This window comes from Zosterops lateralis, assembly GCF_965231275.1.
Source record: "Zosterops lateralis genome assembly, chromosome: 4".
Lineage (NCBI taxonomy): Eukaryota > Metazoa > Chordata > Aves > Passeriformes > Zosteropidae > Zosterops > Zosterops lateralis.
The window spans coordinates 65,772,498-65,797,362 of record NC_139765.1 but is presented as its reverse complement, the minus strand read 5'-3'; the positions used below and the strand labels follow the sequence as shown (position 1 = coordinate 65,797,362).

Sequence of the window (24,865 nt, the reverse complement as noted above, 5' to 3'; positions counted from 1 at the left end):
AGCAAGTCTTGCTGTGGGACGAGAAGAATCACTGAAAAATACGATTATTTTTTCAGATTATATCCTTTTCTGACCCAGAGATGGGACAACTGAGAGGTGTTTTAAAAACTTATATTCCATTTTCAGCCTCGTGAAGGGTGAGACAATACAGATGTTACAGTTCACAATCAGAAGCCAACTATTTCCTAATTGCAATATATTATAAGTGTTTCTTGGCCTATCAGCTTTTGCTACACAATGCCATTGATGCCTTAAAGCCAATCATCTAAAAATCACCCTTGTGAGTCTTACTACAATGCACCTTTTACAGTTCTATTTCTCCAAAGTATCCAGTCTTATTTGTAACCCATCATTTGAAACTCGTTTCTAGTTTCATTTCTCTCTCAACAATGTCTGTCTTATTCCATGGCATTTCTAAGTCAGCATTTTCTGTTTTGGTGTTTGCCTACAGACACATACTCTGTGAGCCTTCTGTCACACTTTGAGAATTCCTCAACAAATCCATTTCCCACAGTTACCGTCTTTACAAACGTTATTGCGGAAAACTCGATTTCTACTTGTACTCCTTCCCTAAAATTCCCCTCACCTTCTTGTTCTCTCTCATTCAGTGCCCAAGCAAGACCTACGATCCTCTCATAAAGTCCACCAGGGACTTCCCTGATGAAGTGATCAGTTTCATCAGGCGGCACCCGCTGATGTACAAGTCGGTGTACCCAGTGACGGGAGCGCCGGTGTTCACGCGCATCAACGTGGACTATCGGCTCACCCAGATTGTGGTGGACCACGTCATGGCAGAGGACGGCCAGTATGATGTCATTTTCCTAGGAACAGGTATGAGGGAGATCTTCCAGTGTCGTTCTGCACAAACTCCATCCTTTCAGAGCACCTTTAGTCCAGTAGAGCCTGAAAAAAGCTGAATAAAACTCTAGATTAACAATTTTTTCTTGTGCATACAGCTTCAGGAAGCATGTAGGTGCTCCTGGTTCTGGTCCAGGTCTCCATGCAAGTGCTTAAATTAAATTAATTTGTCAGTTCAAGATATTACAGCTGTTGGTATTTTAATGCCTCCTGCTGCCTAGGTGATAAACCATTTAGGGGTCAGAGTACCTGAACTTTCTTACCCTCCAAGTACTACTTACTGCCTGTCTTCACATTACATTGTAGTCTCACTTCCTGCTGAAAGCACATCGATAAAACTATTAAGAGAAAAGAAATTACCTTGATAGCTTAAAGGAGTATTTCTTATTATTGCTAGTGACATGATGCTTCAGCATTTTATCTCAGGCAATGCTGAACAGTTAAGGATTTCAAATTGAGCCTCAGGCAACAATTCCACTCAACTAATTTTAAAGATATAAATTAGCAACCAATAATAGCTGTAGTGATAGCTCCAAATGTGACAACCAGGATTGAACAGAGAGAGGTTAAGCTATTCTGTCAGGGAAAAAAAACCCCTGTTTTGCTGTTTTTTCTAGGGCTAATTATGTATCTATTTACATTTTTATAATAGATAAATGCCTTGAGGAAAAGGCCTATTTTTCCCATAGTAATTAAATTTTGAATCACTGCATGAATCACCCTACAGCAAGATATGCTAAGGAATATGAATATACCTATTCATAACATTTCTGAAGTAATAATCTACCACATTACTTCACTGGGGTTTTTTGTTCTTATCCCATAATTCAACATTTTCTCACTCTCATTCTGTATAGGTCTTATAAAGCACTTTTCACTGGTAGATCTAAGTGCTTTAGTAAGGAGGTCACTGCCATTATCCCCATCTCAGACAAGGTGAAACTGAGGTGCATAGAGGTGGCAAGGTTTATCCAAGTGCAGTGGATGAGCTACTGCCATGAGCTACAGTCTGAATCCTGCCCCAGTGCTATTGGATTGCCCAGCATTTTATCTGGCCTAAGAGCAAGTTTTGTCGTATAGCACAATTTGATATGTGTAGATATTCTGAAGTAATTTGAGGAAAGGAGTGAATTGTCAGAGAGCATCATCCCTTGTAACATGTGGATTGTCTCAGCCTTAAAACGTTTTCTGTGTTACACCACACAGGAGTCTAGAGATAGTCTCTCTCTCAGAATTTTTATGTCTTTCAATAGAATTGGTTTCACAACCCTTGTCTTCCGAAACAAGACAATGTTACAGACCCTCTGAGATCCCCAGTCAGTACAGTGGTGTCAGAGAAAAAAAGCACAGTTTCATTAAAAAAGACCATTAAAGTGCTGTTTTCTCCCCTGCTGGCTGAGAAGGCTGGGGATGAGCTTTAGGCATCATGATGAAAAATGCTTGTTGCTTTCTGAGAGCAACATGAATATGGTCAACAGAGTAAAAGGAACTCATTCCCAAACTGTGTGATGCCCAGGATTTGGGAGTGCTCAGTACAAACAGCTAAATTTCAAATTGCTTTTTCTCACTCTTACCAGAAAAAGAGTTCACTTGTAAAAATGTACAAAATACTCTTTTAGTGGCTGTAGAGGCTGCTTTCAGATATTTGTTGTCCTCCATTTTAAAGCTTTTCATAGAAATAAAATTATATTGAGAGAACAGCAGTTGAATACTCTGAGGTTAACTGTTCCTGCCTGGCACTAGGACCAACACTTCAAGTGTAAGTAGTCAGGTTTAGAGATGTCAAGGCCAGCAATAGTATGCAGTCACTAGATGGCACTCCACAATATGCAGATAGTTATTTTTCTGCAATGCCTTCCTTAAAAGTAAGTTTTCTCTTCTGTTAGTGCATGGTTTTGTTCTATTTTATCTTCTAAACTCATTGTAAGGAAAGAAATTGACTCAAAGATAAAATTTAAATTATATAGAGAGACTGAGTAAGGATATAACAAATAACCCAGGAGATTGAGAAGCAGATCAGTTGCTTATTATATGTTTGACTGTACACCATGAACTGGTATATGTGCAGGCTTTGGCAATTATGTCAAAAAACTCTGAAAAAAATCTGTAATTCATAAGGCAAACTGTAATAATTTGGCTTTGATTGGTAATATGAACTTCAGTAGTTTGGGAAAAGAAGAATGAAAATCTCATTCTTTCCCTTATAGTGTATTATTTTTCATTATTTCAATGCTGTGTGTAGAGTTTAGGACTAAGCTGCACTGTGTCATTCCCACATCCCAGCACCCAACTTTTTTCCCTTGAGCAATTTCTGAGTTCTTTTTAAGGCCATTCAAGGTTCACTAATGTGTAATGGTCGGACATGAAATGAGCAGCTATTTTTTTCACCAAGCAACAATTCAGATTAAAATTGATGAATAGATTCAACTTAAAAAACATCTCTAGATGACTCCAAAGAAGTAATTATGCTGAATAAAGGGTTTTTTTAAAAAAAAATCCTTAAAAAAATAAAATTAGAAGTGTGTTGCTTAACTCCTTGCATTAAAATGAAGCTTACTTCTGATTAAGGAGCTATAGTGGAAGCAAATGAATTCTGTAAAAAAGAGGAAATAATTTTCTGCCAATATAGTCCCTAGAGCTGGTTCTCTTTGGGGTCAGATGGGCCCCAGTTCTGGCTCAGGAAAATGTGCAGAAACTCGTAGCTGGCAGTATGGACATGCTTGTGTGTGTTTGTGTGTTTGTGTAGCAGGAGAGTTGGACCATGCCAGGAGCAGCCTTGTGGCTGTGTTGGCTCAGCCATTCAGTGAAACCATAAATGCACTGTATAGAGAGAGCTCTGCAGGCAGCAGTGGATGCAGTGGTGATAGATGAGCTTGGAAAGCAACTTCCCTCATGGATTAACTTCATCTACAGTGCAGGGAATGGAGTGGCCCATCGATATTGAAACATACTCGTGGGTTTTATTTACATGAGGCACATTTGTTTCAGATGTAGGCACAGTCCTGAAGGTTGTGAGTATCACAAAAGAGAAGTGGACCAAGGAGGAGGTGGTCCTGGAAGAGCTGCAGATATTCAAGGTAAGCATTAATAGCCACAACATCAATTATATATTATTTAGGGGACTTTGTGGCCCAAAGTGGCTTTGTCTGCTCATTGTTTGTTTACGGTAACTCGTTCAAGTTTCCAGAGGGACGGTACGTAAATTTTTAAATGCCTTGGTATTCTTTGGGCAAGTCAATTGAAAAATGTCCAAAACCAAACAGACCGTGATTCTTCAAACCCATAGAAAGTCACATTTAGCCTGCTTTGTTCTAGTTTAAAATCTTACCATGAGCCCGTATGTTTTATAATTTATACATATTAAAATAGTAGTAGTTGTATTTTTAATGTAAAATTTTCTATGGCCCAATTGGCATTGGCAGTATTCTAGGTAGAATCATATTTTTTAAAGGACAAACACACAGAATTCCATGGGTGCAGAGAAATCTTTTAAAATAGCAACATTGGGAGTTGAAAATGTAAGAAAAATAAAAAGTAAGTTAGTTTTGATTTTCAGTGCGCTTTAATTTATTGGGGAAGGCTGACTCAGTATTTTTGACCATTTTGATTTGGTTATTTTGTAACTGGAACCCTGCTAACACCAATGACTTTTTCATAAATACATCTTGTAAAAAGCCCAAGATTCTTTTTGTTACACAGCCACAATTTCTGATTAACTTCAGTGCTGGTAAAGGAGCTGACGTCAACATACTTTTACATCAGAAAAATGTAAACCTTTGTCTTCCCCACTGATTTTCTTTACCATTTATTAATTTCTTCTTAGTTCTTTGCATTCTCACTTTGCTTTCTTCTCATGCTGCACAGCTCTTCTTCAGTTTTCACTTTGCCTTTCCATCCAAGTTCATCTGCATGCATGGTATTTTGATTACTTTCTCACACATCCTCTCTCCTATGTGCTGTACAGCCCAAGTTGTCCATACTGAAGAAATTAATTTGGGACTTTTCCAGGTGTAGGCACAGGATCATTAACAATGATTTCAAAGAGTTCATTTCTTCATGAACTTTTGATATGTCATGTGTATGATGAAACTTTGATTTAAAGGATCTCTATGTCTTCTACCCACTGTCTTGGACACCAATTATAAATATCACTCAGAAAATACTAAGATTGCTCGGTGACCTGCCAAATAATGAGCAGTTCCAGTATGTGCACCAATTTGCTGCATTCTTAAAACATAACGTCAAGGGAAAATGTGCCATATCATATTTAAAACAAAAAAAGAGGTCATTTTTTTCTACTCAGCAGACATTCCTTCATATTTTTATGGGTAACATTTATAACTGCTACCTCTTTGTTTTTGAATCCAGAAATTTGAAGAGGGTAATGGTTGAAAAAACTTGCTTTATTTCCTCAAACTGCATTAATATTAAACAATAGGCTTAGATTAATCTTCTGTTGGGCGATAGATAATACCCTGAGCTCTGTGCTGTTCTTAAATCAGTCACAGGCAAAAATTTCACTGTCTCTCATAGCCATGAAATACCGCCTGGTGCATGGATCTGCCTATGTATCCCTTAAATGGCAACTAAGCCTTTCAAATAGTGCTTAATACAAACTAAAGTTGATGTGAAGGCTCATTGCCCAGGATGGGGTAGATAACAAACTCTGGGAATTAAAGCTAATTCCCTCCTTCCAGCTGGGGAAATTTATGGAAGTTCTTTTTGGAAGCATGAATTTCTTGATTGTCTGTTTTGTTGTTGGGGTTGGTGTTTGGTTTTTGTTTGTTTGTTTGTTTGTTTGTTTGTTTTGTTTGTGTTTTTTTTGTTTGTTTGGGTTTTTTGTTTTTGTTTTTTTGTTTGTTTGTTTTTTTGAGAGGGAGGGTGTGGTTTGTTTTTTTTAATATTTGTTTAAGCCATGCAAATGAAACTGTAACTTTATTTGGTTTGGTTTTTTTTTAATACTTGTTTAAGCCATGCAAATGAAACTGTAACTTTATTTGCTTATTGTATGTTAGGTTTTGCTCTCTTTTTCACCAAGATAGGGGAATTTGTAAACTAATACACCTTGCTGTTTTATTTTTCAGCATCCTTCAGTTATCTCAACCATGGAGATTTCTCAGAAACAGGTAATCATAATCTTGTTTAACTACTGGAGGAAATGGGGTGCACTGAACACCTATTTTCAGGTGACGCCTGTTGCATAGTGGCCAAGCTTTCCATGGGTGGCTCTTAAAATGTAACTGGAAGGAAGGAGATATGTTTGAAATTGTTTGCCTGCCTAATTCCTATTTGCTTACAACAGTAATTTATGTACCCAAGCTGGTAATTATTCAGGGAAACAAACCTTTTAGTCATATGGTAGTGGGATTTGCAAGTGAAGCCAATGCACATTCTTTTTCCAGCCTCCAGAAATACTTGTCTCTTTACAATCTAGTAATAAATTATTATTACTATTTTTGTTTTTATTTTTATTAGTAGTCAGGAGAGATCAGGGCCTCGCTGTGCTATACTTTGTATGCACACAAGCAGTCCCCTTCCTCTAAAACTGCAGCCTGAGTCTGGGTGGTCCAACCCTGGCAGCGCAGGGGCCGGTCCCAGTGCGGTATCTCCTGATGGGAAACGGTTTTATGGCAGCCCCAAGCTCTGTGATGGCTCAGTGCATGTTCAGGAGGCAGCGTGACACCAGAGCCACCCCTCGCTGACCCGCAGAAGTGGCCAGAGCAGCTCTGGCACAGCATAGCTCACTTGCACAGGAGGAGGTATTTTGCCTTTCAGGCACGCACAGTACAGCTGGGTCCCATCTCCCATGAAAAAAGGTGGCAGGCCAGATGGAAGTGTTGCATGAGCCAGCTCCAGCTTGGACCACCCTTGGCTCCACAGGCAATCCGCTTGCACGTTGGGGAGAGGGGAGTAACATTATCCCCGTCCTACCTCAGGATCAGAACCAGAACATGAAGTTTATTCACACAAGGTCACCCCTAGTTCCCAGATTGTTAACATCACGACTATCCAGCCCCTCGTTTTTAAACGTGTTATTAAGCCATTCTTTCCGTGGTTTGCTTCTGATCTTTTACTACAGCACACATCTAAAGGTGTGAGGGTGTTGAGTGCTGGTGTCTTTCCAGGACTGCAGTCCCTTTTCTCTTTGCTGTGTTGCTGTGGTGGATGGGCACTGGCCAGTTCACATTGAGCCCTGAGAAGCATTTTACACTAAAGGAGGAATTATTCCCTTGTTTTACAAAATTTGGGATAAGATTAAAATCTTCAGTGTGGCACTGAAGAAGGGAACTTTTTACAGTGGCTACTTGGAGAACACTCCTAATTAATTTGCTTTGCCTGATTTGCAGCAACAGTTGTACATCGGTTCCAGGGATGGATTGGTTCAGCTCTCTCTGCACAGATGTCACACGTATGGGAAGGCTTGTGCAGACTGCTGCCTTGCCAGAGACCCATACTGTGCTTGGGATGGAAACTCTTGTTCCAGATATGCCCCCACTTCTAAAAGGTAAGAAAAAAATCACACTGTGCTGTAAAACATCTTGCTGCTTGCAAGAATTTTAGATGTTCCAATTCATAACTTGTTGCCTTTTTACTTAGCATATCATTTGCCTTAAAATGTGATCATACCCTGGCCATGTTTCACATTTCTGCTCAAGGAGCTGTGAAGACAACATAGCTTTGTTTAAGTGTGTGTGACAGTAACTTGGCTACTGCAGCTAACATCATAAATCCATCACTTTTTAATGCTGAATACTTTAAGGCACAAGATGTTCAGATGGAGGTCCAGGTTGTGGCTATCTCTGCCCAAGAGGCAAGAGCCTCTCTTAAACTTCTGACTTTTTCATAGTAGTCAGAAATCAGAGTTAAACATAGCATCCCAGAGTGGTCAATAATAAAATATATTTAATTCCCTGACCTAACCCAAGAATTGTATTTGTGGTCTAGCCATGAGAGGGAGACAGAGATTTAAGTACCATGATTGACCACATTGGCAGCAGTCTTTCCATAGTGAAAGAAGCTTCATCTGAATTTTGTGTACCCACCAGCTAGGACAGCACCTTGGATCTGGATGGAGGGAGAGCACACTGCAGGGTCTAGCAGTGCGGTGCCTAAGCTGCTGGATGTGTGTCCCGAAGTTTTTGGCTGATTTTGCTGGAACCAGAGTCCTTCACAAGCTCTTCATTCCACTTCGGACAAAGTCCTCCTGACAGTAATTCTTGCAGTGGAGTTGCAGTTTGAGCTCAGGCTCTGGGAATGACACTCTACCTTAAGGGTCACAGGGCTGGGTCCTGAGCCATTGAAGTTAATGACTCATAAGTTATCATGTCATGGTGTCAAGAAACTTTATGTGTTCTCCCTCATTGCCAAAGCAAACTAAATTCAGAGAAGCATCAATGAAAGGAGAAAAGCAAGTGTTCAGGCTCACTGCAAAGTTAGTGACACGTGAGGCTTGCTGAAGTCTGGGGTGGACTGGGACACGGAGATCGATGGTCCGTGCTTTTTAACAGATGTGCAGTTCGGAGGGAAGGCCAAAAGTCTGTGTCTCCAAAACAAAGAATGGGTGACTGGCCCTGGGAATCCTGCAGTAGATCAGTTAGTTGAATGTTTTCCTTCTGTGCTGAAGTCTGTGCTTCCAGCATGTCTACAGCTTTTGCTCAATGGACACATTGGCCTTGGCAACCTGCTTGCCTTCCGAGGCGTTGCTCTGCACACAGGAGGTCCCAATGCTGCTGCTTGTGAGGAAAGAACCAGTTCTTTCCTGGGTCTCCATTTCTTCTACTGAAAAGTTGAAAAAGTTTCCATTTCACATAGCTCTTGTGAAATAAATGCAGTCATACACAGAGAAAGAGTTTACTTTCTTTTTAGTGCTATTACACTGAAATAACAGTAATCATGATGAGTTCATGTAACACACCCAGAGATTGGTGAGCAAGTTAGTAGATCATCTCAGACCATTGCCTTATGTTTTTTCAGTCCACAAAGATGAAAGATAACCAGATTTGTCAATTGTTTGTCAGCAAACTAAAATACATGCTCTTCTCTCTTCATTTTAGTAATTGGTTTATTAGTCAGTATTACCTTGGGCTAATACTGAGCTTTATTTTGAATATCACCTGTTGAACTTCAGATCTTTTTCATGATCTACAACATGAAATGTTTTTTGGATATTTGCAACACAGTCCACCCCACCAGGAGATCTGTGCTCCTAAAGCAAGTTTGGACAGCCTTTCTATCACTATATTACGTGCTCTTTATTTTAGGCAGATATTTTTCTCTCACTTTTTTTCTTTCCCCTCCCAGTGGTTTTCCCAAATCACGAGCTCTTCTCTTGATGTCAGTTGTACAAATCTCTCTAGGCCACATGCTGCTTTGAGGGTGAGACTGGTTTTAGTTAAGACTGTAATTGTCAGCAGTAGGATGGGAGCAATGCAAGTCCACATCTGCTGAGCTCCTCTGTATTTTGTTGTTGCATTCCAGCAATTATGTCTGAAGTGTTACAAGTTTGCATGCTCTTCCCATAGGCGCGCCAGAAGACAAGATGTCAAGTATGGAGACCCAGTTGCACAGTGCTGGGATGTGGAAGACAGTGAGTATTTTTCACCTTTTCTGCTCTTTCGTTGCTTAGGCAGCAGATTTTGCTGTGAGGGTCTTTGTCTCCAAAAACTTGCTGGGCTCAACAGAACAGTTGCCTTTGCCACACCTCATATCCATTACCCCTCTTAGAGTTAAATTTTCAGCTGGTAAGGGGCAGCTGGCATGGGATGTCACCCTTGCATCCCTTATGGGCAACCCTCCCCAGCACTCACACCTGGCAGGGAGATATGCCACTGACACCAAAACATCACACATGGCCCTTAAAGTAGCTAATGGGATGTGCATGGTGTTCCATCCAGAAACAGGGCAGCAAATCCCACAGGGAAGCTTGCAGGGCTGGGCGGGGAACTTGCCATCTCTCCTCTGCCACTTGACACAGGCCCCAAGGCTGAGCTGCAGCTGTCAAACCAGCCCCTTCCCCTTCCCACAATACTCCTGTTATTGACAAGAACCTACCCCCTTCTCCCTGCCCACATCCCCCTCCCTTTCCCACACCCTCTTTTCAGATGCCAAAGGGTCTGGCTGCTCCTCTGGCATCTGCAGCCCTCCTCTCTCAGCAAGCAATGTCAGTATGAAACCCTGCGGTTACACAGCAATCTCTGTGGCAGCATAAAGTAAATGAATAGCATTCAAACCCAAGCGTGGCTTTGTCTGGGGTTCTTCTAGCTGCTTATTAAAGTGAACAATCCAGACAAAACAGTATTGATTGTATCACCACGTCGAGCCCTGGCTTTGGGACAAGCCATCTCTTCCCATTGATCTCCGGTTATTCCGTGCCGCTGCGGTGCTGGGTGCCTGCTGCAGACCGCAGTGGGAGGCAGTGCAGAAATCAGAGCTGCTTGCCACGGGATCAAAGCCTCAAGTCTGTTGCACAGTCTAGAGGGCTCTGACTGTACATGTGTGCTTGCAGACATAGTTAAAAAGTCAGGGTAAGATCTCATTTCCATCAAAGTCAACGACAGAACTCCTGTTCATCCCAAGGGCAAAAATTTCCTTGCTTGCTGCTTGCCATGACTCTCCAAACACTGATACCTGACACTGTGCAAAGCTCAAGGTTATAGAAACCCTAGCAGAAAGGCTGACAGTGTCACATTTTCCTGGAAGGATAAAGAGATACTGGAAGAGTTAGCTTTATTAGACAAATCTACAGTCTCGTAGCACAGAAATTGGTATTAATTCTTTGCCCTGACACAGTGCCACCAATAGCAGTTTTATCCCCCTGGGAGTGACTCCTGTGTGCTGTAAACCCATGAAACTGACCTTTGTCACTCCAGGCTCTTGGCTTATTTAGATCATTTGTGATAATTAGTATGGTCCCTAAACTTATGTAAATTCAGTGCTCCACTGTGTGAGGTTCTCTCCCAGAGACTTTGTTTGCTGAATGAAGTCATTTGGCTCTACTGAAATCTTAGTGGCACAGGGAGAACAATAATAATGCAGAGAGCTTGAATCTCTATAGATCTCATACAGGTATTTGTTGTATTGAAAGCATAATCCAAATTTTGATGTGGAGCTAACTTTTGATTCAGGAGGCACCACTGCTTCCACCTTCCTTTCTGTTATTCACAGGGCATAAGTAGCAGCTTCAGTCTCTTGCTAAAGTAGATGAGAGACAGATAAGAAAGACTAGAAAGAAAAATGAAGATGCAGAGATTAGAAATTATTTGCTCAGATTTACAGAAGACCAAGAAAGGATTTCAGATCTCCTCATGGCTCCTTCAAATGTTTGTTCTGAAACATACTGCAGAGCATTTCAAATTACACTGAAGGGAGGCAAACTTGTTTACTTTAGCCCTGTGACTCCTTTGGGTGAACAAACCAGGCCATACAATCTAACTTCAACAGGTTTAGCTCAGGTTTAGTAGTTGCATTACTTAAAGGAAAAATACATGTCAGATTTTAAATTCCTCATAGGTGAAAGCCTGAACTTTAAAATGGAGCAAGCTCATGATACAGGTTTTATTGACCTCCTTAAAAACCAGTTGCACTGAAGGAAGGTTAGCAGCCACCTCTAAATCCTCATAGTTATAGTTTAAGCTAAAAGTTAAGTTTCCTTTTGCGTTTTTATAATTCACTCACTCTTCTAGCATCTGTTCTGAATCAGGCTGTTTTCCCATTGCTTTAAAAAGCAGGTCAGGGTTAATCTCCTGTACCATGTTTGCTTTCCAGGCATTAGTCATGAAACTGCTGATGAAAAGGTGATTTTTGGCATTGAATTTAATTCAACTTTTCTGGAATGTACTCCTAAGTCCCAGCAAGCCTCTATTAGGTGGTATGTGCAACGCTCTGGAGAAGAACATCGAGAAGAGGTAAGTTATAATCACCAAGGCAGGTTTCCTCCATAGAGAATTCAGTTGAGCATTGAGAGGCAGGAATTACTGGGAATAGTCCATGTTTTACTTTTCCCTGCCTCACCTTAGGTATCACATAGCATTCTGCTATCACCATTTGGGGCATGCAGTGGGGAAGAGAGAAGCCATTTGCACTGTACCATAAGCAGATTTTAGTATTTATTTTGATTTACTTGCTTATCCTATTAAAAAAAATAAAAAGGAGATACTATAGATCAGTGATAAAAAACCAAAGCTGTTTTGTCTGATAATTAATGCATCTGCTTTGGTAGGTAAAAGTATGATCAAAACACTGTGTTTCAATAAAATCTCAGCTCTGTTTAGTGTCTGATTGCTTTCCCTTGCCATGTTAAGCAGTGTAGCTAAGAATTGCATGTATGATTTGCTGCTTCTCTCCATCTCTCCCCAGAGGAGGAATGGTCTGTGTGGTAAAAAGGCTTTTTATTTGCTTTTTTCTTGTTAGTGGAGTCTGAGAATTTTGCTTTAATGGCAGTCTGCACTGATGCAGAGAATTCAGGTTAAGGATTGCTCCATGCATCTGGTGTAGAAAGCAGTGAGATTTGTGATGGCTCATAATTCCTTTGAGATGCAGCTTTGGGGTCCTCACTGATGGAGAAGCTCTGGAGAAGCCTCCAGGTCACTGCAACCCCCTTGCACAATTTCCTGATGATTTCTCTCTGAGCTAGTGACAAAGGGGCTCCCCAACATGACTAAAAGGTCAATGTACTGGGACTGCTTTGGACTGGGTTTGTGAGTGAGTTTCAAACCTCAGGAGTTTTCATAGCCTTTCTTTTGCATGAGTGATTTTGTGTCTGAGGCCAAGTCCTGCTGTGATGGCAACCATGGCAACAGGGAAGAAGAAGAGAAATTAACTGCTCTTTCAAAGGATCTGGTCCCAGGTGCTAGATATGCTTTTCTGTTAAGTATTCATCCAAGACAAAAATTAGTTTAAATGACAGGAACTATCAAACATACAACTGGTCTTTCACTCTCAGTGATAATTCATCCTGTGAGACTTCCTGAGTGCAGGGAGTGTGCTGGTCCTTTCCAAAGGCTGGGGAGATGCAGGCCAGGGCAGGTGTCCATGAGAGAATCACCTCTGGGTGAGATGACTCATGATAGTCACCCCAGAGTTGCAACCCCAATTATGTCTTGGCCCAGAAAGCCGAAGTTAGGGGATACTTCTGATTTTCTACCAGATAAGACAAAAACCAACAAGTCTGTATGTTGACTGTAACACTCCAGTACTTTTCATTTATTCCCTTTCTCCTACACATGCTTTGGATTGATAAAACTTTTTTCCTCTGCTGGGGAAAAAAAAAATCTTAATTAATTTTTAGACAGGTGAAATACTGTCTTAATTTTTAGACAGGTGAAATACTACCTGTAACCCCCATTATAGCCCATATGTGGGAAAAAAAGCCTTCTGATCAGATAGCCAAGCACCCTCTCAGGCACAGGAGGTTGAAGTGCACACCCAGATAAGAGTGTATAGGCATTTAAAGACCTACAGTTTTTAATTTTTACTGAAATGGAGTTACCTTTGCTCTCCTATACAGGAGTTTCTCACTTTCCATAAGGGAGCTGTTTGTAAATGCACTCACATGTTTGATGAGGGAAACAAGTAAAGTACTTTCCTAATTCTTACTGTGTGTTTAAGACTAATTTTAAAGTAAATTTAAGCAGATAGTTAATAGGTTTCTGACTTGGGGGGAGAGGGGAGAGGGGGTGTTTGTTCTTGTTTTTCTTTTCTTGTGTGTGATTTTCTTTTTCTTTTCTCAATGAAAAGTTATGTCAAGTGTTGAGAAGACTCAATAATTTTAAAAATAATGTATTACAACTATACTGTTAACTACAAACTTTGCATAAATGAGCCAGTTCCCTATGAAGAATGTAATATCTCTATATCATAGGAGATTACACTTTCAAGACTTAAAAGCATGTTTTGAAGGTCTGCTTTTGAGTCTATCTGTGTCAATTTAAGGAAAAAAGATATTATCAGTTGATTTTCTCATAAATCACAGGTTCAGCTAGGCCTCTGAAGGTCATGGAACCAAGCTCAAGCTATCTTTCTTATTTGATTGTAGAACAAACTGCAGGTCAAACCAAATTTTGAGCAAATTTACAGCACACTAAACTGTATAGCACAGCCTAAATTAAGGCTATACTCTTTCTTGACACACTTTGTATTTCCAAAAGGGTTTTTTGTGGCAGTTTCCAGGCCCCTCCTACTTTTTTTGAGACAAATGCCACTTGCCTAGCCTGGTGATGTCCAGTACAGCAGGAGTGCCCAGCATGCCAAGGATGTGCACGTTGGGAGGGAGTTAGGGAATGTGTGCACATGTGTGGAGACATGAGAAGCCCCAGCAAGCACACAAAATTTGTCTTTGCACATTAACAGCAATGTTTACTGGGCTTGCTCTGTGTAAACAGTCTGACATCTGTTTGCATGAGAAAAGTAAATCTTTCCTAAAAGGCTGGATTAACCTCTGAGGCAAATTTAGTAGAAAATTTGAAGGAGAAATGTGCACAGACTTTCTACAATATGAATGTTAAAAGTAGGCAAATGTTGTGCCTAAAGCCACAGCAGTGCCTCTGTGATCTAGTTTTGGTAAAAAACATCTCTTGGGATGATTTGAGGGTTTTTTTGGTTGGGATTTTGGACGGATTTTTTCTGGTTTGGGTTTTTTTTCAGTCTGAAGATAAAAGCATATAGAAATGTATATGCACACATTGATGCTTAGAAGATAAGGTCACTTAAAGACAGTGTATAGATATACATTTTGTTTGAAGTTTGCCACAATTTCTAGTATTCTGGTGCAGCTTAATTTCAAGATCCTAAGAAATTGAACTCCTGAGCAAACTCAGTTTGCATTTATTATATTAGTAGATACCATTCTTAAAAGAAACAAAAAAAAGTTTTTTGTTTAATTTTTAAGATAACTATATTCATCTAGGAATTACATGTTTTCAGATGCATAAAGTTAAATTCCTAATTCCATTTATGGATCCCTGAAATGATCAGGTCTGTAGAGATGCTGAACAATCATTCCTCCTATTTGATGGAATAAGGGGTGAAATGGTTAAAGTGCTAATCCCTTGGTAATTTGTAGACCCAGAAATTGATGTTACCAGGACTTCTAACTTGACTTACCAGTGAAAATGAGTTCATCAGTGTGAAAGTTTGATTGGACACCTTCCTAGAAAATCCAAAGATCAGAGTAATTGACTTTCTTTTCAAAGTACTTCAGTTTGACGAAAATACCATATGTGATAGAAACAGTGAAGTCATATTTAATGTATAGCTTGATCTTTGCTCAACCAGTGCATTACTATAACTTTTCCCATTACAATTATATTTTCTGCTCTCTCTGTCTCCCTTCCTGCAGCAGATTTCTCAAATAACACTGTGCATTCTTTTAGTGCATGTCTTAGCAGGGTAACTTATTGTGATGACGATACCATGCTTTGCAAATGACTCCACGCACCTGGAACTTAGGTTACGGACTTTTAGTTCCAGGGCTGGAACTATAATGTCTCAGCAAGTCTTTAAACTTGGCTTTACAAAGAGATGGCTTTGCACTGTCCCAGACATGCACTGCAGCTTCCTGAGGGAAGGGAAAGGGCAAAATCCAGACTAGATGGGAAGCATTTGGCCCAGCAGGATGTCCCTGACATTTCACCCTTAAGGTCATGGTTCAGAATGTGACTTCCAGGCAGAGCAACCTGTGGGGAGGGACAGGATCTCCTGTGGTACAGAAGCTGTCACCAGGTCATTTTGCTGCCAGTGGGAGTACATTTCCCTGTAGTTTAGGGCTGGTTTAAGGTCAGGAGTCAAATATCTAGTGCTTTTGTGGTTAGTGTTGCTCACGCAATTGATCATGTTTGTTCCTGTGCGTGCAGCGTTAGTCACTGGGATGACGGAGAGTGTTTCAGTGCCTGAAGTTCATAAAAAACTCTGGGGACGTCATCTGTTCATGCTGCCTTAAACTGCTGAAGCTCTTTGGAGCTTTAAGCAGATACCAGTTATTTCTCAAAAAAAGTCCTGTGGTTTTTTATGTATGTAATAAGTGTCAGGACTGCAAAAAGCAAATATGTGGGTCCCTACAAAGGCATTTAGTGCTTCGTGCCTCTGAAAAGCATCAGCCCCTCTGCTTTAGGCTGCACTTCACCCTGACTCTCCTGTGGCTCCTGATCTGCCAAGCTGCCACCTCAGCAGCAGGGGACAGAGCAAACCATATGGTCTAAAGTGACAGAATAGGTGCAGATCATTTCTAACTTTCTTCTTTCTGCTCTGCTTATATCTGGTGGTGAAAATAAATCCATCAAAATGTGTGGGAACATTCCAATTTCTCCTGCAGCACTTCTCTCCCTTTCCATATTCCTGCTCTACAGCCCAGAATGTGTTTTCCTGATTGACCAAACGTAAGGACCACCTGATATTTTGGTAATCAATACCAAGATATAAGAGCTGGACTCACTTTTGGACAGGACTTTTTTCAAGATACAACATTGTGACCTGGCTCCCCCATCAGAGCAGGGAGATGTTGTTTCATTCCATATTTTAGGCTTTTTTTTCAGTTTATCCAAGACATAAGTTTCCATATCTCTTTGCATCTGGAGGTTTTTGCATCATGATGGCAACTTCCTCATCTAGCAGAATCTTAAGAAAAAGGGCCACAGATTCAGTGCCAGCCCTGAAATCTAAGAGTTGGGTGATGGCTGAGTAAGGCAGAGGACACACAGCAAGGACTGAATTTCCAGTAGTACCTTCTGTCAGGGGAGTGTAATTCAGTGTTTGAGTCCTTAGGTCAATGAGAAAGAAGGTCAAGATTGTAGGGAAAAAGAAAAAAAGAGAGATTAATTCTGCAGCCTAAGGACTACTTATAGTTCACATGCCTTCATTCTTTTATTTTATTATATAACTCATTGCCCTTTTTTTTCCTAATTCCTTCAGTGTCTTAAGTAAAACTAATATTTTTGACAATTTCATGGGGAAAGAAGAGAAGTAACTCTGAACTGAGTGATTTTTCTGATTTGATTTGGATATATTAGAGGAGTGATAAGAATGGAGGAGTTTAAAGGGGTTTAAAGTTTAGTCTCAGAGTAAGAAGTAAAACTTCACCTTGAAACTAATGGGAATCATGCATTTCCATAATGACATTGTACCAGCAATGCAACACGTTCTTCATTTTTCCTGAGGCTGTTGGTAAATAAAAAAAGATGTTAAAAAAAAATTAACTATACAGCTGTGTTGTAGCTAAATTATTATTTTCCCATACAAGAGAAACAATCATGTGTAACAATAATGTCAGAAAGACCCTAGAGTGATCTTTATTTCCAGTCAAATGATGAGAATGAAAAAGAGAACAATAGAAAAACAGAGATGAATGTGAATTCTCTGCAAATGTTCTTAATTTTCTTTTCTCCCCCTCTCAATTTGTTCAGGGGTTGCAGCTAACCCATGATTAGTCCAGCCTTACCTCTAACATTTTTTCACATGTTGATTAATGAGGAAAGGCAGGCTTTGAAGCCACTTTCTTCTCCCAGACAGGTGCAGTGTTTTAACTGTGAAAGAGTTGACATGTGAATTATTTGTAAAGAGGGAGCTATCTAAACACGTCATTAGCAAAGGACAAAAAGCATTGACCTAACCTGGTCACAGCACTTTCAAATCCTGTTCTCCAGCTTACTGATTGTTTAAAGATTTGCCATCATTATTGGCAAATTTTTGTTTCTCCATTTTTAAATTCAGGTTGTGAAAGTCAAGTAATAGATTTGCCATGGGGATCTTTTCCCTTTGTCATACATTGCCAGTATCTATGGCATGTGCCATAATTCAGGTAATGTAATTTTTAGGAAGTTTATATGCTTCTCATGAGAGATGAAAGTAAAATTTGTTGATACAATCTCATCAGAAATCTGCTCCCACTTCACTAAGAAAAGAAAGCTATTGGTAATCAATTGCTTCATTTTTTGTGATTTTTTGTTTCCTATGGAACAAAACTATGTCTCTCATGTTAAAGTTTTATTGTATGCTCAAATTTAAGGACATGTCAGCAAGCTTTTATAAATTTAAGCTTGTGTACTGGTGAATTGTTAAATCCTATTTAGAAATATTTCAGAAGAGTTACTGATTTTGACATCGTGGGGGGTGAAACAGTGAATCCACAGTTGAACAAAACAAAATTTCTTTTATCTAAGTAGCCTTTTCACTTTCCTCAGAATTTAATAAAATACATTTTACGTCTATAGGTCAGGAACCAAAGACCACACTGAACATTCAAGTGAAAGGTTAAAGATCTACTACCAAGTAATGAAATGCCAGGTGTTTATGAAACTCCAGAGCCCTGTGGGGAGGAAAGCAGAGAGGAAAGACAGGAGGAGTTCTGAACCTATGGGTAAAACAACATAAACAGGATACCAAAAAGAGAAGTGGCGGGGGGGAAGCAGTAATGAAGTGTTGCTCAATATGTGTGAAATCGGAGCTATAATTTTATCCTGCCAGAGGATAAGAAAGGAATGAACAATGAAGGCACAGAGGAGGAGGTGACAGTCACCCTAAATCAATGTCCAAGGTTAACACAGGACACTGTGTAGGAGCACTGCTTCATTAAAAATAGGAGTCACGATGGGCTGGGATTAAGAGACATAACCAATTTAAACTTTTACCTTTCTCTGCAGTGTCCCAAGTTGGGGGGGGAACAGCTCCATCAGTTAACACATTTATGACTAAAAAGTGATGGCTGTTACACAACTGGCAAATAGTTCTGAGTAGCGGGGTGCTGGACTTGGGGGTCCAGCGATCTTTTCAAGTCTAGTTCTGCCATTATTCTGCCTTTCTTTTACTGAAAAGAGGCAAAGCCCTAGGGAGGGCAGTTTGGACTGGCACCCGGCCAGCCAAAGGAGCCAGCTGGAGCCCTTCCAAGTGTGGGAGGTGCACAGCTGTCAAGACGCTCGAGACTACAATACTGGCAGAGCCACCGGCAGGCAGATGCTACTGCTGCGATTGCATCAAGCCCCAAGCTCAAAGACATTGGTCCTGTTTTCACTCAGACAATGTGGGAACTTGGTCTTTGCACAGTGCATTATGAAACCCAAATGTCTGGAAGTTAGCTGCTGCTTCTTCCCATGCTTTTCCCTCAGTTTCACAAACTTGGATCTTCATGTTGACGTGAAGCACTAGGCAGAAGAAAGGGATTTCCTTGTCATGTTGCAAAAGCCAGGCCTCCACTCACTTTTACCTGGCCCCTGCTCCTGGTACTCTCTGTGGAGCACAGCACCACAAGGAAACACCTGCCCTAGACATATTTCTGCCTACAGCTCCTTACTTGTGGATTCTTTTGTAAATTTTATGCTCCTGTTTTTACTTTAAAAATAAAAAAAGTGAAGTGTCACTAGCTGATCCAGTTGAGGACTCATGCACTGTGTTGTGGGTTCTGCAAAACAGGAGCAGCCTTTTCTAGTTTGTCTCCCTGTTATCTTCTGTGCATGTGCTTGTGGCTTTACCCTAATATCTCTGGTTTAAACTCAGTGTGGTAAATCAGAAGTAGCTTGTGCTCATGTAGCACCTGTTGTCAGGACAATCGATTTTCCAGGAATTTCCTGAAATTTGTATCATTTCACCCTCTGGGTACAGAGTAGACATGCTTCTATACAGTTTACAAACAATGAAACTAAAGCTCCCAACACCAACAACTGGGGGCAGGAGCCAAAAAGTACTTCGCCAGAGAAACAGGCAACCAGAGCTACAATCTGACCTGCTTTTGTAGCAGGTGATTTCTTGTGTCTGCTGCCCTCATACCAGTGACAGTACACAGGCCTGTATCCATCCATCCATATGACTTGCCTATATACCTATCTAATCCATATATTATTGAAGACTGTTACAGCTGAAGCAGTGGGAAACAAAAGTCTCTGTCTCTGGTTGTGTTATATTTATGTGTATTGTTTTTTCTGGTGATCTCAATATGGTCTCTCAAACTTTTTTAATGATTTCAAAGTCATTGTCATAGAAACTTAGGAAAGGGTAAAGCTAAAAGCCCTGGAAGGTCATCTCATCCATCTCTTTGCTCCAGGAGACTCTATTATGATAAAGTACTAGTGAGTTAGCATCATAACAGATGGAGAATCATATGTATGTATAAATTTTTTCCCATGGAGTAGCAGAGGGAATCGTGTGCAGATTTTTTACATAAAGAAACAGTATGTAGCTTACCCACTGTGAATAAATCTAATTTAGTCATCTTTATGCCTCCCTGATCTTCATCCTCTGAAGTTTGCTGGAGGGTCAGATGTGCACTCTGGGAAATTTTGCACATTCTGTGTTTGTTCTTTCTGCCCCCAGACCCCCCCTCCCTTCTCAAATCCACTACCCAGCCTTGAGCTGAAGTTTTCTCCCTTGGCAGTGATACCACTAGCAGAGTCAAGGCTGCCTCCAGCAGCAATCCAGGTCTGTGGGTGCCAGCTGTGCTGCAGCCTCTGTGTGGCAGCAGAACACAGCACGCCTGGGAGGGAACAGCTTGGGACAAACCAGCATCATTTTCAAAGGAAATGCTGGTGTTAGATGTCAGGAGTTAGGGCTCTGCTTTCTACTTCCACCTCTGCTACTAATCTTTATATGGTTTTTGGGAAATCACTTACCTCTATGTTTCCCAGATGCAAAAATACTTAGGTGCCCACTGCCCCATTCTGTTTTTTGATTTGGTTTTAGTTTGAGTTTGGTTTTTTTTTTTGTTTTTTTTGGGGGGGGGTTTTGTGTTTTTGTTTTTGGTTTTTTTTTTATTATTATTTTTTTTTGTTTGTTTGTTTTTGTTTGGTTGGTTGGTTGGTTTTTTTGTTTGGTTGGTTGGTTGGTTTTTGTTTTGTTTTGTTTTGTTTTGTTTTTTTGAGGGGGGGATGCTGTTTTTTGGTTTAGGTTATTTTAGAAATAATTTTCAGATTAGCAGATATGTAACTTACCTGACAGTGTTACTAGTCTAAGGTACACCTTACTTTTAACATGTGAAACTGTATTTTTTTTAATACTTCTATTCATAAATGAAATTACACTTCCATGCTGTCAGACTTTAGCTCCCACTTGCAATCGTATTATTTTGTTTGGGGTTTTAGGTTCTTTTTATTCTTGTTTTTCTCTAAGTTATTCTCCACAGATCTTAGCAATAAAAGTACTGTACTTTGTTGTATCCATCCAGCTTTATTGCCTGCTTTTAATCACATCTCAGTGAGTCAAAGCCAGGATCAACTTCCTTTCGTAAAACTTGGTTGAAGGAGATCAGAAACACTGCATTTCACCATAAAAATCAGTAGTAGTATTCATATTCATTGTAACAGGGCCTCAGCACTGCAGATACACACAAGCACTCTGGTATTTTGGGTATATTACAGATACCTCAAAAAGAGCAGTTAAAAAAATGAATGGAACTTGGGTATATTACAGATACCTCAAAAGGAGCAGTTAAAAAAATGAATGGGATTTGTGGCAGTAAATAGCTCTCCTTCCTTGGAGAATGCAGCCTCACTCGCTGCACTGTGGTGAGTGTTGCTGTCTGTCCTGTCAGCTGTGCAGCATGTGTCTTTTGCTACTGCACACTGAGTGTCCGTGATCCAGATGTTGCAGTCAGGAGCAGGACTAGGGCCTTGAAGGAACTGCTGGTGTCTGTCCCAGCTGCCCCGTGGGGATGGGACACACCATGTGCCAGCCAGGCCTTGTCTCCACCTCAGCACTGACACAGCACTGACACACATCTCCTTGTGACAATGAGCCTCACCTCCTGTGTTCTTTTCTTGTCCAACCCCACAGCTGAAGGCCGACGAGAGGATCATTAAAACAGAGCACGGGCTGCTGATCCGCAGTTTGCAGAGGAGGGACGCAGGAGCCTATTTCTGCAAAGCCCAGGAGCACACCTTCGTCCACACCATCGCCAAGCTGAACTTAAACGTCATTGAGAATGGGCAGATGGAAAGCACGCAGAAAACTGAGGACGAGGAGGGCCGGGTGAGGGATCTGCTGACGGAGTCCCGGCTGAGGTACAAGGACTACATCCAGCTGGTCAGCAGCCCCAGCTTTAGCCTGGATGAGTACTGTGAACAGATGTGGCACCGCGAGAAGCGGCGGCAGCGGAACAAAGGCGGTGCCAAATGGAAGCATGTGCAGGAGATGAAAAAAAAGCGAAACCGAAGGCACCACGAGCCAGCCAGGCCACCATCGACGTAGTTTGTAAATGCTATTTAAAGAAAGGACATTTTCCATAGAGAAAAAAAAAATTAAAATACTGTGTTCTGGTTTTGTGCATCTTGCCTATGAATTAGTACTGCTTCTTCTTGAAATCAGAAAACTTACCATCATTGTTAATCTGTGTGAGAATGTACAGTGGGATTCAATGCCAAATGAGATATTCCTTATTGGAGTGCCACAAACCAGGCGATAATTTCAAATGCATTCATTAAAAAAGAAAAAGTGTACACTTTTAGCTAATTTCTGGGTAGCCTTAGACTGTGTGAGCTGTGTTCTTTACTTCCTGCATAATTTTCACATAGGATTTAGTGTTTGTGTTCCTGTATTAACATTTGCTGCCACATTCCACCCCAGAGGTGGCTACATTTCAGGGGAAGGCAGATGTACTTCCAGTTCTTTGGCATCTTTCTGAGTAAGAAGCATGGTAGAAATGTGTGACAGATCTGCAAAAATACCCACTAATTTACCCACTGGGCCTGTATACAGGCACATGGGTGGGTTTCGCTAGCACAGAGAGGCACAGCAAAAAATCAAATTAAGTTTTGGCTTAGGGACAGCATTCATTCTCCCCATAAAAAAGAGAAAGCATAATCATAGTTTAAGAGAGGGGAATTATCGAGCGTTACTCGTTAGTGTTTGAGTAGCCACCAGTTTGCAGTCCATCTGCTGAAATGAAATGTTGACTCTAATTGAAATTGCCACTGAGATGCTTGGGAGTAAATTTCCTAAGTGGTCGTGGGAGGTATGTGCACAAATCCTATTAACAAATAATGGGACTCCTGCCTGCACCTCTCCTATGTCTCTAAAGGTTTGACTCGGACTGTTTCTCTGGCCCTTTGTTTGCTTTGTTTTATGCAGAGGAAAAGAAAAAAGACAACAACAAGGCTAAAATGAAAGACGATGAGGGAAATATGTAGTTGGCTGAGACCAGTGCTTTTGACACAGAGCTGACATTCCTCAGATGTGTGTATTCTTTGGGATTTTTTCTCAAAGGTTTTATGTATTTTTAAGTTGAAAATTTGCATTGTTGGAATTAATACTGTTATTATAATTAAATAAGAGATGTCCACATGTAAATAAAACTTGTAAGTTAGAAATTTGCTGTATACCATAATTTCATTTGTAAAGTGTTCCTTGGTTTATATTTTGGGTTTAATAATGTAAATTTTTACAAGTAAGCAAGAAATACTGGCCTCATCATGTCTGTTTTACATCAATATTATTCAACTGATTTTATTCCTGATGTGCAGCAACAAACACAAGCTCAAAATCAGGCCCACTGTCTTCTCTCATGAGTCACAGCCCCCCTCTCCTCTCTTCCATCTAACCTTCTCCGTTTTGACTTTCACGCCTTTTTGAGTGTGAAATGACAAATTAGCCACTTCCTCACATGGAAGACAGCTTTGATGGATACCAAAATGACAGACTTTACTTGTTTCTCATGCATTCTACACATCTCGAGAGCAAAGTCTGTGGGAAACCCGTGCAATTGATGTGCACCTCGTTAAGGGACCAAAACTGTTGGCTCTGAAGCCCTCGCCCATGCTGGTGTTTGTGTGCGCATTCAGTCACAGATCTAAAATTGTGAAGGTCCAATCTGCATCGTTGTTCATTTCCTCTGTGTTGAAAGTCGGATATGGCAAAGTGTTTGTCAGATTTCAGAGAGGAATCTCAGCTTACCCACATTTCTTGTAAAACCCGAAAGCTGCGTTTGCATGTGTTGTACAAAAGCCAGCGATACCATATGTCATTAATTTTAGATGCTTTTTTAATAGGAGATGTATGAGTTAATTAGGAGATATTAGATAGCATGCGTACAATGCTTTGATAGTGTAAAGCACTGAGTGCTAAATATTATAAAATACATCTGTGGGGAGGAGGGAGTTTCTCAGCACAGGACCTTTAATCAGCACAAAGACTGATGCTGAAGATACTAACCAGTCATACAGAACTTTGAGAACATGCAGAGAACTTTTTGGCATTTTTGCTGCAAAATAATGTAGACCAGGCATTTCACAAGAGGCTCATCAATTTGGGTACCTTGATTTTAAGGCCAATTAAGACTACTTAGGGAAGGTATGGGGGGTATTAAACTACTAAATATAAAGTGCAGGGATACTTAATATTCTTGGCTGGAAGATTGTGCTGTCGCCATGCAGAACCTGCCTAGTTATTCCTTATTAGATTTTTATCAGTCCTCAAAGTCCCATTTGTCCTGCTTGGGCATTAAGGAAAGGAGTGGAACCACACCAAGGCTATGGAATGGCAGGTGGCCTGCATTCCCAGGCAGTGGCAGAGGATCCACTCTTCTCACCAGTACTGACATGGTACTTCAATTGACAACTCTCATCACATTTGCCTACTTCGTAAAAAAAGCAAAGCTGGGTCTTTTTTCTTACTTTTTCTCCTCCATGACAACTAAATAATCTGACTTATGTTTGGGTATGATTGAGGGTTTGTATTCTACAAGTGAGCCCCCCCTCGACTGACTTTAGTAGAATTCTGGGATAAGGGTCTCAGTACTGGGAACATTAGATTTATATGGTTGAATTAAAATGTTATTGCTCTTAAAAACTGCTTTCATTTCTTTTATTTCAAATGTTCTTGCAATGAGATTCTTCCTAAAGAAATTACCTCATCAGCCTAGGGTACAGTAGTAGCATAAAACCCCAAGTGAGATATAAGACCTCTTCCATCATGGGAAATAAATTCAATATCCTCCAGACCAGTGTGTTGCATTGGGTTCATGCCACCCCAGGGAACATATTTAATAATCCCACATAGATAAAAGTCTGTGGCTTGATACACTGGGTAAAATAAATGC

At 40.6% G+C, this 24,865-nt stretch overlaps 1 protein-coding gene across 3 annotated transcripts in view; it reads left to right on the top strand.

Annotated features, from left to right (window-relative positions):
• Positions 1-24,591, top strand: part of SEMA3D (semaphorin 3D) — a 133,856-nt gene extending 109,265 nt beyond the window's left edge. For 2 of the 3 annotated variants that reach the window (XM_083860276.1, XM_083860275.1), the window contains exons 12-18: positions 609-831; positions 3,847-3,935; positions 5,943-5,984; positions 7,206-7,363; positions 9,381-9,445; positions 11,623-11,762; positions 21,607-24,591. In XM_083860276.1, the coding sequence (XP_083716402.1) occupies positions 609-831; positions 3,847-3,935; positions 5,943-5,984; positions 7,206-7,363; positions 9,381-9,445; positions 11,623-11,762; positions 21,607-22,020 (1,131 nt within the window). In that variant the 3' untranslated portion in view covers positions 22,021-24,591. The remainder of the gene's footprint in view (positions 1-608; positions 832-3,846; positions 3,936-5,942; positions 5,985-7,205; positions 7,364-9,380; positions 9,446-11,622; positions 11,763-21,606) is intronic. The other variant, XM_083860277.1, reaches the window with a different exon arrangement.
• Positions 24,592-24,865: the final 274 nt, after the last annotated feature.